Raw genomic sequence first — 15,718 nt, 5'->3', positions numbered from 1 at the left:
CTGCTTCTTTGATTGAGAAGGCATTTCATCCGGTTGCTCATAACCAGTCCCTAGCGCACTAGGTATAGCAGTAGGTGTCCACCGTCTTAGCAGGTACCTTTCCGGTATGACATCAACTCCAACATGGGTGAACACCTTGAGGATGTGGCAACAGAGGATGCCGTCCTTGTCCATTTTACAGCACTCACACAAATAGGAACCCTCCTCCACCCTTGCCTGCACCAAGTAGTTTCGAGAACCATATTTGGCAACAAATTCCTGGTTCGGTCTGAGCTCAAATACATCAGCACCAACTTGGAATGCATTATAACGTCCAATCAGCTCAAACTCTTCTCTAAACTTGCGGTAAAGGTCCCTAGTATAGGTTTTGTAAGCTTGCTTCTCTATTGGGAAGTTGGACCACAAATCAATCTCAAGGTGTTCTGTTCTGTAATCATTGCAGCCTTCCTTGGCAAGGATGTGGTTCTGAATTTTTTCATATTGCTTAACGAAGTTTAGCATTGAGTTGTGTGGGTTCACATATCTTTTCAGGACGGCGTTGAACCCCTCACTACGCTGTGTAGACTGGAGGAAGGGAAAGAAGTTGTGTTTGAAGTAGCACGACACCCAAGTTGACCTGTATTCATACAACTTCTTAAAGTGCGTGTGTGTCATAGCCTCATACTTCATCATTAACCCAGCCCAATTCTACTCAAACTCGTCTATAGTGAAGCTGAAGTCAACACACTTGTTGAAATCATCAGAGAATCCTGGATTCCGGCACAACAGCCAACCAACCTTTTCCTGAGCCTTTCTCATGATGTGCCATCGACAACAACGGTGCATGGTGGTTGGAAAGATGCTCTGTATTGACTGCCTCATTGCACCATCCTGATCGGTGATGAAGTTGTCAGGAGGTTTGCCATCCATAGCCTCTAGAAATGCTCCAAAGACCCAATCAAAGCTCGATGCCAACTCCTGCCTCACAAACGCGCAACCCAGCATGAAAGATTGGCCATGTCGGTTTATTCCTATGAAGGGCGCGAACAACATATTGTACATGTTGGTCATGTAGGTGGTGTCAAACGATATGCAATCGTGGTACGCCTCCGCATAAGCTTTTCGAGCTAAGCCATCCACCTAAAATATGTTGACAACTCTGTCCTCTTCATCATATTTCACCTTATAGAAGAAGTTTGGATCGGTTTTTTGTATATCCTTAAAATGCGCAATTGTCTCAATCAGATCACCCTTCTTTGTGTCATCTCTACGGAAACATGTACAAAGATTTGTTATTGCCTTTGGTCCGAACGGCACCATCATCTCAGATCCATAGAACTCTGCCATTACATGCATCATTCGTCCTGCATAATACAAAAATAAACAGTATATTCTTTTTTTAGTTACACAAATGCGCACATCCAGGTGCATAGTAATAGGACACGTGTTGGCACAGAAGACAATCGCAGGAAATGGACATCTAGCTGCACCTTTTTAAAAACACTTTGCAGTTTTTGCATACAGGACATTGTGTAGTTTTACAGTAAAGACAATCTAGTTGCACAAAAAGCACCAAAAGTGATATACAAAAAGCATGGGAAGTTAGACACCAGTTGCACAATTAAGCCATTTCAGTTGCATAGTAGTACCATAACAGTTGCACACTGGACTGCCTAGAGGGAAACTTAATTCTTCAAGGGATATAGAAAAACACCACACCTGTAGTCAAGTTGCAGTTATACAAGATGCGCAGAAACTCCTTTTCATCAGGTGATATGCCTTGGTGGGATCTCAAGTATTTGGACAATAAAGGTTTGTTCACGAGCGGATGATTGTGGTCACGAACAAAGTGCGTCACCTCCCATCGCCCATCTATGAGCTTCACCAACATTTTCGCCTTGCATTCAATCAGCTTTATTGTCTCACGTTTGCGCTTCTTCTTCTTCTTCTTCTTACTAGTACCAGCCTCCTCTTCAGCAAATATTGGAGGTTCTTCTTCCATCTCCTCATCACTGTTAACAAATTTTGGATCTGGAATAGGGTCCAGGACAGGAGGAGCCTCAGCTCCTCCATCATCAGCTTTGGCCTTCTTGAACTTGTTGCAGCAAAACTGTTGTTTTATCAATTCATTGGTGCGGGGTGTCCGTCTAGAGGTGTTCATCTTGATAGAGAAACCCATCCGTAGTGCGTAGCTGTTGTAGTGATCCTTAGCAATTTGAAGGCTGTCAAATCTCATGCCAACATAGGGTTCCATAGGTTGAGAACCAGCCTCATCCTCTCCTTCTTCTACTTGCACAGCTCCGTCAACAGCGCCAGCTCCTAGCTCAGTCCTGGTTGGACCAGGAACATTTGCCTCGGTTCCTGTGTCATCAAGAGTATGGCTCTCTGACTGCAAAGACACCACTACAGGGGCACCACGGGCTGATGACTGGCCTGCCACATTGTCTTGGCCCGTAGGGTTACCATCACAACTTGCCTGCGTGTAGTAAACAGATCGACCATTTTCTGTCCAATTTCCTTGTTGTATGCTGGGTTGCTGCTGATCCATATCATGAGGAAGCTCATTGAGGTCTGGAGGCAACTCACTGAGATCAAGCATTTTTTTCCTTGTTTTTGGATGCTGCCACACACTCCCTGCACATATAAAAAAGAAGAAATTGATGACATCAGTTGGTAACCACAGAAAAAGAGTGTTTCAAACAACCTAAAAACTTAGTAAATAGGAAGTTGCACACCATTTTGTGATAATCTTAGTTCCAAAAGCAACATGACCATAGCATAATCTTTATTATAACAGTTATGAAATTTTTTGTTTGCACAGATTTGTTATGTTAGTTGCACAGTTTGCAGTAAATAATTGGCAAAAGCATGACTTGTTTTTGCTACAGAGTTTTCTGACTTTTTCCCTTTTTGTTTTGTTGCAATGATCTGTAGGTTTCCGTTTCAAAAGGAGCTCTTTTCAGATTTTTCTGCACATAATTGGATGCTACATTTGAGAAGGAAAATCCAGGTAAAAGAAGAAAGAATAATTGGAGGACAGATTATAGCTATATGTTTTTCATCGTCGTTTATGTTTCTAGTTCTGGTATATTTGAATATATTAATATGGTTTGCAATAGGTGTGGGACCAGAATATATGCGTGGAACAAGATTATATGTGTGAATATGTTAATATGGTTTGTGGCTTCATTAGCCATGGACAAAAGTTCTTGTGTTTTTCCTGTTGCACTATAGATTTCTGGTTTTCGCTAGAATAGACGTCTCAATTGCCAGGATGCATCTTTCCACTTGGCCAGCATACATATTCAGTTGGACATTTAATGTTTTTAGATGGCTAGAATAGATGTCTCAGCTGGCCAGGTTGCATTTATTTCAGTTTTTGGCCAACATGCATGTTCAGTTGGACAGTTAATGCATTCGGTTGGCTAGAATAGATGTCTCAGTTGGCCAGGATACATTTTCTTAGTTTTTTGGCCAACATGCATGTTTAGTTGGCCAGAAAACATATTTTTATTTGCACATATACTATAGTTTTTCCAAAGTGTTCACTCACAAACATGTATTGCCAAATATACATGTTTACTTGGCCAGGATACATATTTAGTTGGCCAGGATACATGTTTTTTAGTTGGCCAGAAAGCACGTGGGGTACAATGCATGTTTTAGTTTTGGCTAGCATGCATGGCGAGTTGCCAGAATATAGGTTCAGTTGGCTGGGATGCATGTTCAGTTGCACATTTATGAATTTTTCGTTGCACATATCTCTTGGGCAGTGAATTTTTTGTTCATTTTGCAAATAATAACTACAAGTTGGTAGAATGCATGTTTAGTTTTTGGCTACAATGCTTTGTTGAGTTGGCTTTAATCATGTTTTAATTGGCCAGAGAACTTGTTTTTAGTTGGCTTGTTTAACACATCCAGGTGGTAGAAACTTGTTTGGCATGCATCAAGTAGTTTCTGGCATGTTTAACACATGCAGCAGTAACATCAAGTAGGCTGGTGTGATGTGTTAGATTCACCTCTTTTTTGAAGCAGATTCTCCATGGATCCATGGAGAATGGGGTTTACATATGCCTATGCAGTAGAAGAAAGGGGGAAGTGAAGAGGTGCAGAGGGGGCTTACCTGCTTGATCTTACTGCCTGGTATGGCTCTGACCACCCTGCCCTTTAGATCTTGAAGCAGCTCCTTCTACTTTGGGGCTCCCATGACGGCTGTGTAGGAGAAGGAAGAAGGGTTGGGGGCGATTTCTGTTGGATCTGCTTCTGGTGTGGAGAAGAAGAAGAAGAAGACAGCGTGGGAGGGGCTGAGGCGTGGGGGCGAGCGGGGGCGTGGGTGCGAGCTGGGGACATCTGGCTATGTGGGGCATTTTCTGTTTGGTGGCCGCTCAATCGGTTTGTTTGGTGGTCGGTCGATCGGTCGGTTTGATGGCCCTTCCTTTTCTGTTTCGTGTGGACACGGGGTTTCCTTTTTCAGCCGACCGCTCGGTTGCACTAGTGGGCAGCCGGTCGCCCACTAGACACGTCCTATAAAGTTTGATCAAAGTCAAGCTTTGTAGAGTTTGACTAACTTTATATTAAAAATATAAACATTTACAATATGAAATCAACATTATCAGATGCAGCATGAAACGTATGTTCATACTATATAGTTTTAGTATTGTAGATGTTTATATTTTTTTATATAAATTTGGTCAAACCTTGTGCAGTTTGACTTTTATCAAATCTTATACGTGGAGTAAAAAGAAAGAGTACACGCGCATGAAATGAATGCATGCAACGTAGCAGCAGCAGTACTACAACTACAAGAAGGAAGGAGCCTCCAGAAAAGTTTCATTTACGGCGCGGTCCGGCGGCAAGCACCGGCCCCTGAAACTTGCGCCGTAGCAGACCAAGACCGGAACCGGAGCGACCCGTCGAGAAGCTGGCACTCCACGTCGGCGCCCGGTGACGTGACCACCGGCGCGGCGCGTCCCACACGTACGCGCGGCACCTGGCCCAACGGCAGCCCGCCACCCCAGCTCCACCCCGCGTCCACCTCCACGTCCACGCGCTTGGCGCCGCCGCCTGATCCTCTCACCTCTCACGTCTCCCGCGCTCCCTTCTTCCTCACGCGGATCGGTTACAACCACTAGTACTACTTCACCACGCGAACCGAAACACCACTCACCCGGGGACGGACGGACGGACAGCAACGCCTCACCGCGCGGTGGCCCCCCTCGCCCACGGGGGCCCGCGCGCCAGCGTGCCACAGGCCCCCCCGCAGCCGCAGCCCCACCCACCCACCGTCGCTGTCTGTCCGCCTCCCCCGGCCCCGCGCATCATTTCCTTCCCTGTCCCCGTCCCCTCGCTTCCAAGCTACTACCCCGAGCGCGCGAGAGCGAGAGCGAGCCAGCCAGCGCCACTTGACTCCAGCTCCTTCCTTCCCTCCCCATCCTTCCGTCCTCGGCTTGCACATCACATCGCGTCACCGGAGCCAGCTACGAGCGCGTGAGACCAGCAGCGGGACAGCATGGAGGGGGGCGGCGAGGGGAAGGGCCGGGCGGCGCCGGCGACGGCGGCGGGGGGAGGGTTCGGAGGGTACGAGTCGGCCGGGGACCGCAAGTGGTGGCCCTGGCTCGTGCCCACCGTCATCGTCGCCTGCGTCGCCGTCTTCGTCGTCGAGATGTGGGTCAACGACTGCCCCAGGCACGGCAGCGCGCTCGGCGGCGGCTGCGTCGCGGGATTCCTCCGGCGATTCTCCTTCCAGCCGCTCCGCGAGAACCCGCTCCTCGGGCCCTCCTCCACCACGTACGTCTCCGCTTCCCCTCTCTCTCCCTTCTCCCTTCTGTGTGGTCCAATTGCGCTAGGGGACTGGGTTGGGCGGTGTTCTGCTTTCTGGGTGTGCTCGAGGTGAAATTGGGCGGACGGATTTGGGGGATTCGTCTTGAGATTGGGTTGTTTTATCCGCGTTCCTAGTTGATTCGTTGGCAGAACATGGATTTTGCTTTGCTGGTTCTTGGCAAGTTAAGCTCGCATCATGAAGCTGTCAATTCTGTTGCTCTGAACTCTGGAGCAAGTGTTACTGGTCAGAGGAAATCTCTCAACTCTCCTCCTTTTGCTGTGAGGAAATCAGAAATGTTCTCTGAAGTTTCGCTTCTGAATTCAGATGCCTTTTCCTCTTCTGGAAGTTCGGGAGACAGGGGATTCTTCTGTCATGTGGTGGCGACAGTTCAGATCTCCCTCCCTCTCTCCAGTGGCTTGAAATGATCTGAACGTGCACAATTCGACATGATTCCATTGTTCAATGCACTCCACTGTTTAGTTTACCCTCCACTTCGTCCAAACAGTAGCTTCCACCAGTACGCAACGAAGACAGCTGAAGCTTTCTCTTCTTTGTTATTTGTGCCAAAAATAGCTTTCTGAGACAGTCAGCGACGATATTTTCTACTACCTTTTGCCGGTAATTAGGTGTCCACTTTGTGCTGCAGGCGTAGGATTCTGTGTTATTGTAGTCTAGTACACGGGTTTATGGAAACTGTTTTGACTTTTGCTAAGTGATGTAGAACTAATGCTATAAAACAACCCAAGCTGTTTCTAGACCATGTAGTTTTCTCGTTGACAGTAGTGGCATGCCCGCTTATTTTAATTGCAACTTGCTATGTGGTATGTGTCTCATGAGATTGCAGCTCAGTTGCCAACCGTTGACCAGAAAAGTTCGTTGTTTGGTTTGATTTGTGTAGTTATATTTATCTCTCTAAGATACTACTGTAGGATACATACAAGATGATAAAGTTAACGGGTTAAGCTCTATCTTGCAGTTTGGGGAAAATGGGAGCTCTGGACTGGAACAAGGTTGTCCATCAGCACCAGGGGTGGCGTCTCATTAGCTGCATCTGGCTCCATGCTGGCCTGATCCATTTGGTTGTGAACATGCTAAGTCTGCTGTTTATTGGGATTCGTCTTGAGCAGCAATTTGGGTTTGGTAAGCTTCTCACAATGCTGAATCAGTGTTACTAGCATCATTTGGGAGATATTCTGTTAGTGTTTCTACACGTCAACAAAACTCGTCTGAGTGTCCGTCTGCTGTTTTAGTTACACTGTAACTGGTTTCTATTTTGCAAGTTGAGCTAGTTTAATTGCTGAGGTGTTGACAGTATGCTTAAATCTTACTTTATTTATGTCACTCCCTGATCCATATCAATTGCCGCTAGTTTAGTACTCTCTCTGTAAAGAAATATAAGAGCATTTAGATCACTATTTTATTGATCTAAACACTCTTATATTTGTTTACGGAGGGAGTACAACATTGTACTAAACCAGCGTCAATTAATATGGATCAGAGGGACTACTAATATCAATGTAGATAGAATATTTTTGATTATCAGCATGTTTATATATTGCACATGACACTAGTTCTTTTGCTTGCAAGTTCGCATTGGCGCTATCTACCTACTGTCTGGTTTCGGTGGCAGCGTGATGTCTGCACTCTTCCTACGAAATAACTACATCTCTGTTGGTGCATCTGGAGCTTTATTTGGGCTGCTTGGATCTATGCTTTCTGAGCTACTTATGAACTGGACTATTTACTCCAACAAGGTCCGAGATAGATAGAAAACACATACATTTTCCTCTATATATCCAGTTGCCTAAAACATTGTTTTGCTTATCAAGTTCATATGCTATTTCAGGTTGCAGCCATAATAACCCTTCTGTTTATAATCGCGATCAACGTGGCAATCGGGATACTACCGCATGCTGATAACTTTGCTCACATTGGTGGATTCCTGACCGGGTTCCTTTTGGGGTTCGTTCTGCTGGCAAGGCCACAATTCGGTTGGTTGGAACGCAGCGAGCTGCCCCATACCAATCAGCCCCCCAAGTACAAACCATACCAATATGTCCTGTGGGTTGTGGCACTCGTCTTGCTGCTTGTCGGGTAAGTCTGACAAATCACATCTCATAAAAAAAATAGTCTGACAAATCGCACGACAGTTAGTTTTGAATATTCGATGCCGCTGTGATTATCGTTGTTTGTACATGTACACTGAAAATCATCGAGACCGACTTATATGATCCAGAGTCAAGCTAACGGCTGATATGAAATGAATCTTATACCGAGAACTCGTGATGCAGGTTCACGCTTTCGTTGGTGATGCTCTTCAAGGGCAAGAACGGGAATGACGGCTGCCACTGGTGCCACTACCTGAACTGTGTGCCGACGTCGAGGTGGAAGTGCGATACCTAGGCGGTTCCTTCTTTCGGTTTTCGACGAAAACCCGTAGTGTTGTGAGGACCATTTTCATGCTTGTATGTTTGTAGATAGGAACTTGTTCTTTAGTGAACTCTGTAAATTTGTTTGGCAGGCTCTGTAAGTTTGTAACTCGAGCACTCTCCAGTGATTCCATGCGTGTTTTTGTGTAAGAGGCCGTATCGTTTTGATCCCTGCTCTTGGGTTGGTGAAGCAGTCGATTCGTGTGGCGCTTGACGTGCTAAGTAACATATAATAAGCTATTCCGTTGAAATGGTAACATCCAGAGCCGTCCTAGCTGAGTGGTAGAGCGCGTGGCTTTTAAGCACGTGGCCGTGGGTTCGATCCCCACGGACGGCGTATGTTTTTTCTTCCTTCTTGCTTTTTAACCACATCTTGTTGAGCAAACCAGGGAGAAGATTCATAGATTATAGCCGGCTGATTATAGCTTGCGCATCCGCCGGACGCTGCACCGTTCGATCGCTTCATCGTGATTTCACGCCACGCTGGAAGTGTTCACACGGAGCGTGCAGGTGCGTGGGCTTCTATGGGTTCATTGTTTGATTTTTTCCATATACCGTGCGGTGTGACTCTGACTTAGAGCCTTTCATATTTGCCATCTTGCTGGGATGTCACGCTTCTCACGGGATGAAACTGACTTCCCACAATCTCTTCTTTCTGCAACAAGATCTCTGTTGCAAAAAAAAGCATCGAGACCTCTGTTACGAAAATAATTAACTGCAGCAAGGCCTTTGTTGTACAAAAGATTGTAACATGACCTCCATTGCAAAAACGAAAATTGCAACATGAACTCCGTTGCAATTTTTTTAACAATGCCCCGGTTACAAAAAAAATCTACAACTTTATCTATATTTTGCAAAATTTTCCGCAACATGACCCGTGTTGCAGAAAATTATCGCAACACTACATTTGTTGCAATGGTAGAGGATAATGCTCGGCCACTCAATTCGTCAGATCCACGTCTCGCATGCGCAACCGTCAGATACGAGCTTCCGTCACATGCGCAGCCGTCAGATACGAGCTTGAGCAGCCGACACACAACCGGCCAGGACCTTCACCACTAGACGCAAAAGTCCTTCCACAACAACACCCATGTTGCAGAAGTCCTTCCGAAACAACACTCATGTTGCAAAAAGGTTAAGATGAAAAAAATTCTGCAACATCATTTGTGTTGCAGAAGTCTTTCCACAACAATACCCATGTTGGCAAAAATTTAAGAAAAAGAAAGTTCTACAACATCATTTGTGTTGCAAATTTCTTCCGCAACGACACTCATATTTCAAAAGAGTTCAGACAAAAAGAACTCTGCAACAACACCTCTGTTGCAAATGTTTCTGCAATAAGAGGTCTGTTGCAACGCTGAGGAAGGAACCGCGCCACTGGATTGCCCTGACCAAATGGATGCGAAGGCGGCGGATCTTTTTAAAAGATCCGCTGGCCGACGCCTAGTGTCCCCCTTATATTATCTGTAATTTGTTGGACTAAACACGAACAAACCTAAGCTCTCATGAAAAAGACTGAATCAGCCAACACTACATAAGACTGTCTTGCTTTTCAGCAGGATTTTGAACAATCGGCCTAGAGCAGATCTGCATTGTGAGAGAAGATCTTCTCTCTAGGCTAACACGTTTAGCTTTTTGTTTTTGAGCCAATCAGCCTAGAGAGAAGATTCGCACCTTCTGTATGAGAGCAAATCAGTCTGAATCAACCAAGCACGCCACGTGAATGACATCCCCACTCACAATGTTTATACTACTTCAAAGAGGAATATTATTATTCATGTTTCTTTACAAAAACTATACATAAAGCAACAATAGAGGCAAAGCAACAAAACTATACATAAAGTATAACAACAACCCATGCTGCCAATTCTCTAGTGAGATTCGTCGTAGAAATAGCACACAACGACCCTTGCTTTTGGGTTTGGGTGGCGCTTCGACTGAAATAGGCGATTAAAGTAAACAACAAATAAATTCCACCATGATTGGCTTATTGCATGTTCTTTCCTTCTTATTTCTTCAACCAAATTGCCATCTCCTTTGTGAACTTCTCCATCGCTTGTTTTGGCAGTAAGATCGATACCACGGTTGAGTCCTCGCCATCTTTATTCTTACACTTCGTATCTCTTTCCTCAGTAACGGAGTGACTAGCTACCCCGACTTTTTATTCCTGTTCCATTCTTACTGGTGCAGGAGTCCAAAGTGGATCTTCCAACTCCCTAACTGCGTCTGATAGATTATCAACTTCGAAGTGAAATCCCCGACATGCGGTGTGCCTGCAGCAACCAGCTCGACTTTCCCAAAGTGTAGTGCATTGCCACCAACCCTCTTTGTGTCACTAACCTCATATGTTCTGTCCATGCCGAAAGGTATCCGCTCTCGCCAGAATGCCATCAAATCCACCATCGACTTCATACAATCCTTTGTTGTGTCCAACTTGACTTTGCACATCAGCTCAAGTATATGTGCTAGCGGTTGTGTAGCCAACTCATCCACCGTGACCTCAACCATGAGAGAAAAATGTGCATTTCCATAGTAACCACGAGGGACTGACAGGGCCGGCCCGGGGGGGGGGGGGGGGGGGGGCAGCAGGGGCGGCCGCCCCGGGCCCCTAGGATCGAGGGGGCCCCTCCCAGGTAATTACGTAAATGTAAATCAGCCCATAAGCAATAGCTTCACGTAGGAAAAGAAGTAGCCAGATCCAAATAGGAAGGGACGGCAGGCAGCAGCGTACGCATGTAAATCGCTTCAATCAGCGTACGATCAGGATGGAAAAAAGAGCAAGTACGCATGTAAATCACGTCGTGCCGTTATTATTATTACGAGACACCCTCCTTCAGCAAAAGAAAACGATCGTGCGACATCAGTTCATCCCTAATTTCCTATTCTCTCTTCCATAGTTTCAAAACTCCAGATCCCAGGTCAAGCAGGGCAGACCGGTCTCCCGGCACTGAACGCAGCGACGACGCAACACGCACATCGCTGAGCGCCTGCCACCAGAAAACGCCATCGCATCCTCGCCGAGCCTCCAGCCACTGACGCCGATCTAATCAATCCAAGGTATATCATACTATAATTTTCCTGCAATTTTCAGTAAAACTTCGTGCTAGAGGAAGAAATAGTTTGATACTACAATTTTCAGTAGCCAAGAAGGAATTCTAGAAGTTGGAAGGATTTTCATGTTAAATATTTGTTTGATTTAATTGATCACTTCTTTGAAGAAAGGATTTAAAAAACTCATGGTGTTTAAAGATTTATTCAGATTTACATACTGTATCGGTGATTGTTGCATCAGCTAAAAGGATGCTTTCCAACTTGAAATTATTGATGAACAAATTGTGTATCGAGAAGAAATCGATGGATGAGATTGACATCGACACAATCGTAAGTGGCTTTGCATCGAAGAATTTTACAAGAAAATTTGTAGGTAAATTGTATAAGTTATTTTATATAAATATTGGCTTTTGAATGCATTTAAGTAATTATTGATAACATTTTGTAGATGCATATATTATTTATTATTTCTTTTTTAGAATCGTTATTTATCATTGCTATGATGTTTATATTAAGGGGCCTCAAATTTTATTTTCGCCCCGGGCCTCCAAAATCTCAGGACCGACCCGGGGACTGAGCTTTCACCATTAATGCTTCTCCCGAGTGTATTTAAGGTAAACATGACACACATTTTTTGACTAGATTCATAACCCAATGCCAATGTGCGGCACCGCCACATAACGGCTGTAAGCAACTCAAATGTTGTGGTAGTCTTGGATTGGTGTTCTGGGATGTGGCTTCTTAAAATTTGTATCTCTTTTGGCCCAAAGAATAAGTTGATAGCATCACATTCTCTCCCATGGAGTCTAAACCCTGAATAAATGGTTTATATGCCGGGTAAACATGTGTGATGGAGGGTGGCATACGTGAGGTGAATATGTCCCGTTTCCACACAGGCAAAGTGGTTGGGATGAGTTCACCACATGCAAAATCGGCTATAGATTTAATGAATTGAAGGATGCCAAAACCCTCAACAATGCAATGACACATGTGAAGCCCAATAACACATCCTCCACATTTGAGTTGCGTCACCTACAAACCACACCACAATTATACAGTTAAACAACAAATGGTAACATGCACAACTTAAATTCAGATGAACAATGCAAACAGTTAAAATGACCACACATGTTTGTGATTCCTCCTTTTGTTGTTAAAATGACGACACGTGTAAGTGATTCATCTTTCTGTTATATTTTAACTATTTGTAACCACAACTATATTCTAGTCTGTACTTGATCCTGGTCAGATGAACATTGAAAATAACTAATTTGGACTATGTGTTCTTACACTAACTAGTATGACTTTTTTTGTGTGCGGGGCTACACCAACTAATAGTATTATGGGGATAAATATTCCATCCATCTATTTGATAAACAACTTCGATACTCCTTTACAGAAAAGTAGGAACTAATTTAATTAGTGCAATCTATCATTTTAATTTAGGTGCAATCATTGTACAAAATCAAGATAGTAAAGAAATTAGAAGTTAGTTATTAATTTGGAATACCTTAAGTTTTAAATTCATTTTATTGTCAAATATAAAACTGAGAAACTATATGATAATATACGCTAAGAAAATGAGAAATAATAACAATGTTTTTCCTGTCAGCCCTCTTGTTCTCCATGCAAAGTTGAAATTTCCTCAGTGAAAGGCCACTTGCAATTTCATTATGTATACTGCAACACACTTTTTGTCTTGCCAAAATCTATGTATTAGTAATAATTAAGGTGCTGAAGCATCATACTAATAAATATGCAATGAGTTGATAAATGGGGGCCCCATAAGATATTTAGCAAATGCACAAAAAATGACACATGGAGATTGTATAGTTAAGAAAATAAGAAACATTACTTACCTCTTCGCAAAAAAAACATTAGTTACTCAGCAGGCGATGGGTGCTAAGAGCATCTCCAGCCGTTGGCCCCCCAGGGGGCGCCTAAAATCGCCGCATGGGGGTGAGCCGGCGCAAAATACGGGCCTGGGGGCGAGTTGGTCCCCAGCCGTCGGCCTCAGGGCCGCCCCCAGGCGCGTTTAAAAAGTAAAAAAGTATAGCAAATTTCGGCACTGTTCGGCGAAGTTCGGCTAAACACGACAAATTTCGGCCAACTTGGGCATATATTTGGACAGAGTTCGCCGATTTTCATTACATAGCAAATATATAATAAACTAATCTAAAAGAAACTGGCTGAACACCGAGTAGTCGCCGTCGTCGCCGCCATCCTCGTCGTCGGCCTTCTCCTCCTTGACGCGGGCGCCCCTGCTGGACCCGGCGTCGCCATGGCGGACTGGTGGCGGCGGCACGTCGTCGTCGTCGCTGTCGTCGATGACGACGACTTCTCCTTTGCCGTGGCCCCGGCGGCGCTCCGCGAAGCGCTGCAGGGCGGCGCACTGGCGCTCCATCGCCATCTTGAGGGAGTCCTGGCGTGCCTATTTGTAACACCCATGATGCGGCTATATCTCCCACATGTCGGGGCACGACTTAGAGGCATAGCCGCATGGTAGGTTTGTCGCAAGAGGGGTAATCTTCACACAATCCCATGTACTGAATAACAAAGGGATAAAGAGTTGGCTTACAATCGCCACTTCACACAAATACAAGTTAACATACATCATCGAGAATACAATCAAGGCCCGACTACGGAACCAAAATAAAAGAAGACAACCCCTAATGCTAGATCCCCGATCGCCCCAACTGGGCTCCACTAGTGATCGAAAGGAAACAAAACAACACAACGAACACGATCTTCATCGAGCTCCCACTTGAGCTCAGTTGCGTCATCTGTACGGGCATCATCGGCACCTGCAACTATTTAGAAGTATCTGTGAGCCACGGGGACTTAGCAATCTCACACCCGTGAGATCAAGACTATTTAAGCTTATGGGTAGGAAAAAGGTAATGAAGTGGAGCTACATCAAGCACTAGCATATATGGTGGCTAACTTACGCAAATGAGAGCGAGAAGAGAAGCAAAGCACGGTCGAGAAACTATAATGATCAAGAAGTGATCCTGAAACTACTTACGTTAACATAACTCCAAAACCGTGTTCACTTCCCGGACTCCGCTGGAAAGAGACCATCACGGCTACACACGCGGTTGCTACATTTTAATTAACTTAAGTGTCAGGTTCTCTACAACCGGATATTAACAAATTCCCATCTGCCCATAACCGCGGGCACAACTTTCGAAAGTTCAAAACCCTACAGGGGTGTCCCAACTTAGCCCATCACAAGCTCTCACAGTCAATGAAGGATATTCCTTCTCCGAGGAAGACCCGATCAGACTCGGAATCCCGGTTACAAGACATTTCGATAATGGTAAAACAAGACCAGCAAAGCCGCCCGATGTGACGACAAATCCCGATAGGAGCTGCACATATCTCGTTCTCAGAGCACACCGGATGAACACTACGTACAACTAAAACCAACCCTCAAGTTTCCCCGAGGTGGCGCTGCAAGTGGCTCTGTTTTGGACCAACACACAGAGGAGCACTGGCCGGGGGGGGGGGGTGTAAAATAAAGATGACCCTTGAGTCTGCAGAACCCAAGGGAAAAAGGCTTAGGTGGCAAATGGTAAAACCAATGTTGGGCCTTGCTGGAGGAGTTTTATTCAAGGCGAACTGTCAAGGGGTTCCCATTATAACCCAACCGCGTAAGGAACGCAAAATCAAGGAACATAACACCGGTATGACGGAAAACTAGGACGGCAAGAGTGGAACAAAATATTAGGCGTAAGGCCGAGCCTTCCACCCTTTACCAAGTATATATGTGCATTAAAGTAAACAAGATATAATAATGATATCCCAACAATAATCATGTTCCAACAAGGAACAAACTCCATCTTCACCTTCAACTAGCAACGCTATTAGAGGGGTGATGTCTACTACACAACCTTTTTCTTGTATATGTTGTTGGGCCTCCAAGTGCAGAGGTTTGTAGGACAGTAGCAAATTTCCCTCAAGTGTATGACCTAAGGTTTATCAATCCGTAGGAGGCATAGGATGAAGATTGTCTCTCTCAAGCAACCCTGCAACCAAATAATAAAGAGTCTCTTGTGTCCCCAACACACCCAATATAATGGTAAATTGTATAGGTGCACTAGTTCGGCGAAGAGATGGTGATACAAGTGGTATATGGATAGTAGATAATAGTTTTTGTAATCTGAAAATATAAAAACAGCAAGGTAACTAATGATAAAAGTGAGCGTAAACGGTACTGCAATGCGTTGAAACAAGGCCTAGGGTTCATACTTTCACTAGTGCAAGTCCTCTCAACAATAATAACATAATTGGATCACATAACTATCCCTCAACATGCAACAAAGAGTCACTCCAAAGTCACTAATAGCGGAGAATGAAGAGATTATGGTAGGGTACGAAACCACCTCAAAGTTATTCTTTCCAATCAATCTGTTGGGCTATTCCTATAAGTGTCACA

General features: G+C 44.8%; 2 protein-coding genes and 1 non-coding gene across 3 annotated transcripts; 2 read left to right on the top strand and 1 right to left on the bottom strand.

The window, feature by feature from the left end:
- Positions 1–1,582: 1,582 nt before the first annotated feature.
- Positions 1,583–4,226, bottom strand: LOC123107490 (protein FAR1-RELATED SEQUENCE 5-like). Its single transcript, XM_044529477.1, has 2 exons — positions 4,103–4,226; positions 1,583–2,613 (listed from the first exon to the last, which is right to left on the bottom strand). Exon 2 carries the CDS (start codon positions 2,576–2,578, stop codon positions 1,673–1,675), a length of 906 nt encoding a protein of 301 aa, XP_044385412.1. The 5' UTR covers positions 2,579–2,613; positions 4,103–4,226; the 3' UTR covers positions 1,583–1,672.
- A 1,088-nt stretch (positions 4,227–5,314) lies between these two features.
- LOC123104484 (RHOMBOID-like protein 2) lies at positions 5,315–8,399 on the top strand. The gene is made up of 5 exons (XM_044526349.1): positions 5,315–5,766; positions 6,777–6,940; positions 7,388–7,554; positions 7,647–7,894; positions 8,092–8,399. Exons 1-5 carry the CDS (start codon positions 5,489–5,491, stop codon positions 8,201–8,203), a joined length of 969 nt encoding a protein of 322 aa, XP_044382284.1. The 5' UTR covers positions 5,315–5,488; the 3' UTR covers positions 8,204–8,399.
- Positions 8,400–8,494: 95 nt separating this feature from the next.
- TRNAK-UUU (transfer RNA lysine (anticodon UUU)) lies at positions 8,495–8,566 on the top strand. Its single transcript has one exon. It is a non-coding gene; the product is annotated as a tRNA-Lys (tRNA).
- The last annotated feature ends 7,152 nt before the right edge of the window (positions 8,567–15,718 follow it).

Source organism: Triticum aestivum, chromosome 5A (genome assembly GCF_018294505.1).
Source record: "Triticum aestivum cultivar Chinese Spring chromosome 5A, IWGSC CS RefSeq v2.1, whole genome shotgun sequence".
Taxonomy (NCBI): Eukaryota; Viridiplantae; Streptophyta; class Magnoliopsida; order Poales; family Poaceae; genus Triticum; species Triticum aestivum.
The sequence above is the reverse complement of the archived record's forward strand: the minus strand, read 5'-3'. Positions and strand labels throughout refer to the sequence as shown.

Excerpts from the sequence above, each read along its gene's own strand:
- LOC123104484 (XM_044526349.1), top strand. The coding sequence starts at position 5,489 with ATGGAGGGGGGCGGCGAGGGGAAGGGCCGGGCGGCGCCGGCGACGGCG. Across the intron at positions 6,941-7,387 it reads TGAGCAGCAATTTGGGTTTG|TTCGCATTGGCGCTATCTAC; the intron begins GTAAGCTTCTCA and ends TTTGCTTGCAAG. Across the intron at positions 7,895-8,091 it reads CTCGTCTTGCTGCTTGTCGG|GTTCACGCTTTCGTTGGTGA; the intron begins GTAAGTCTGACA and ends CTCGTGATGCAG.
- LOC123107490 (XM_044529477.1), bottom strand. The coding sequence starts at position 2,578 with ATGCTTGATCTCAGTGAGTTGCCTCCAGACCTCAATGAGCTTCCTCAT.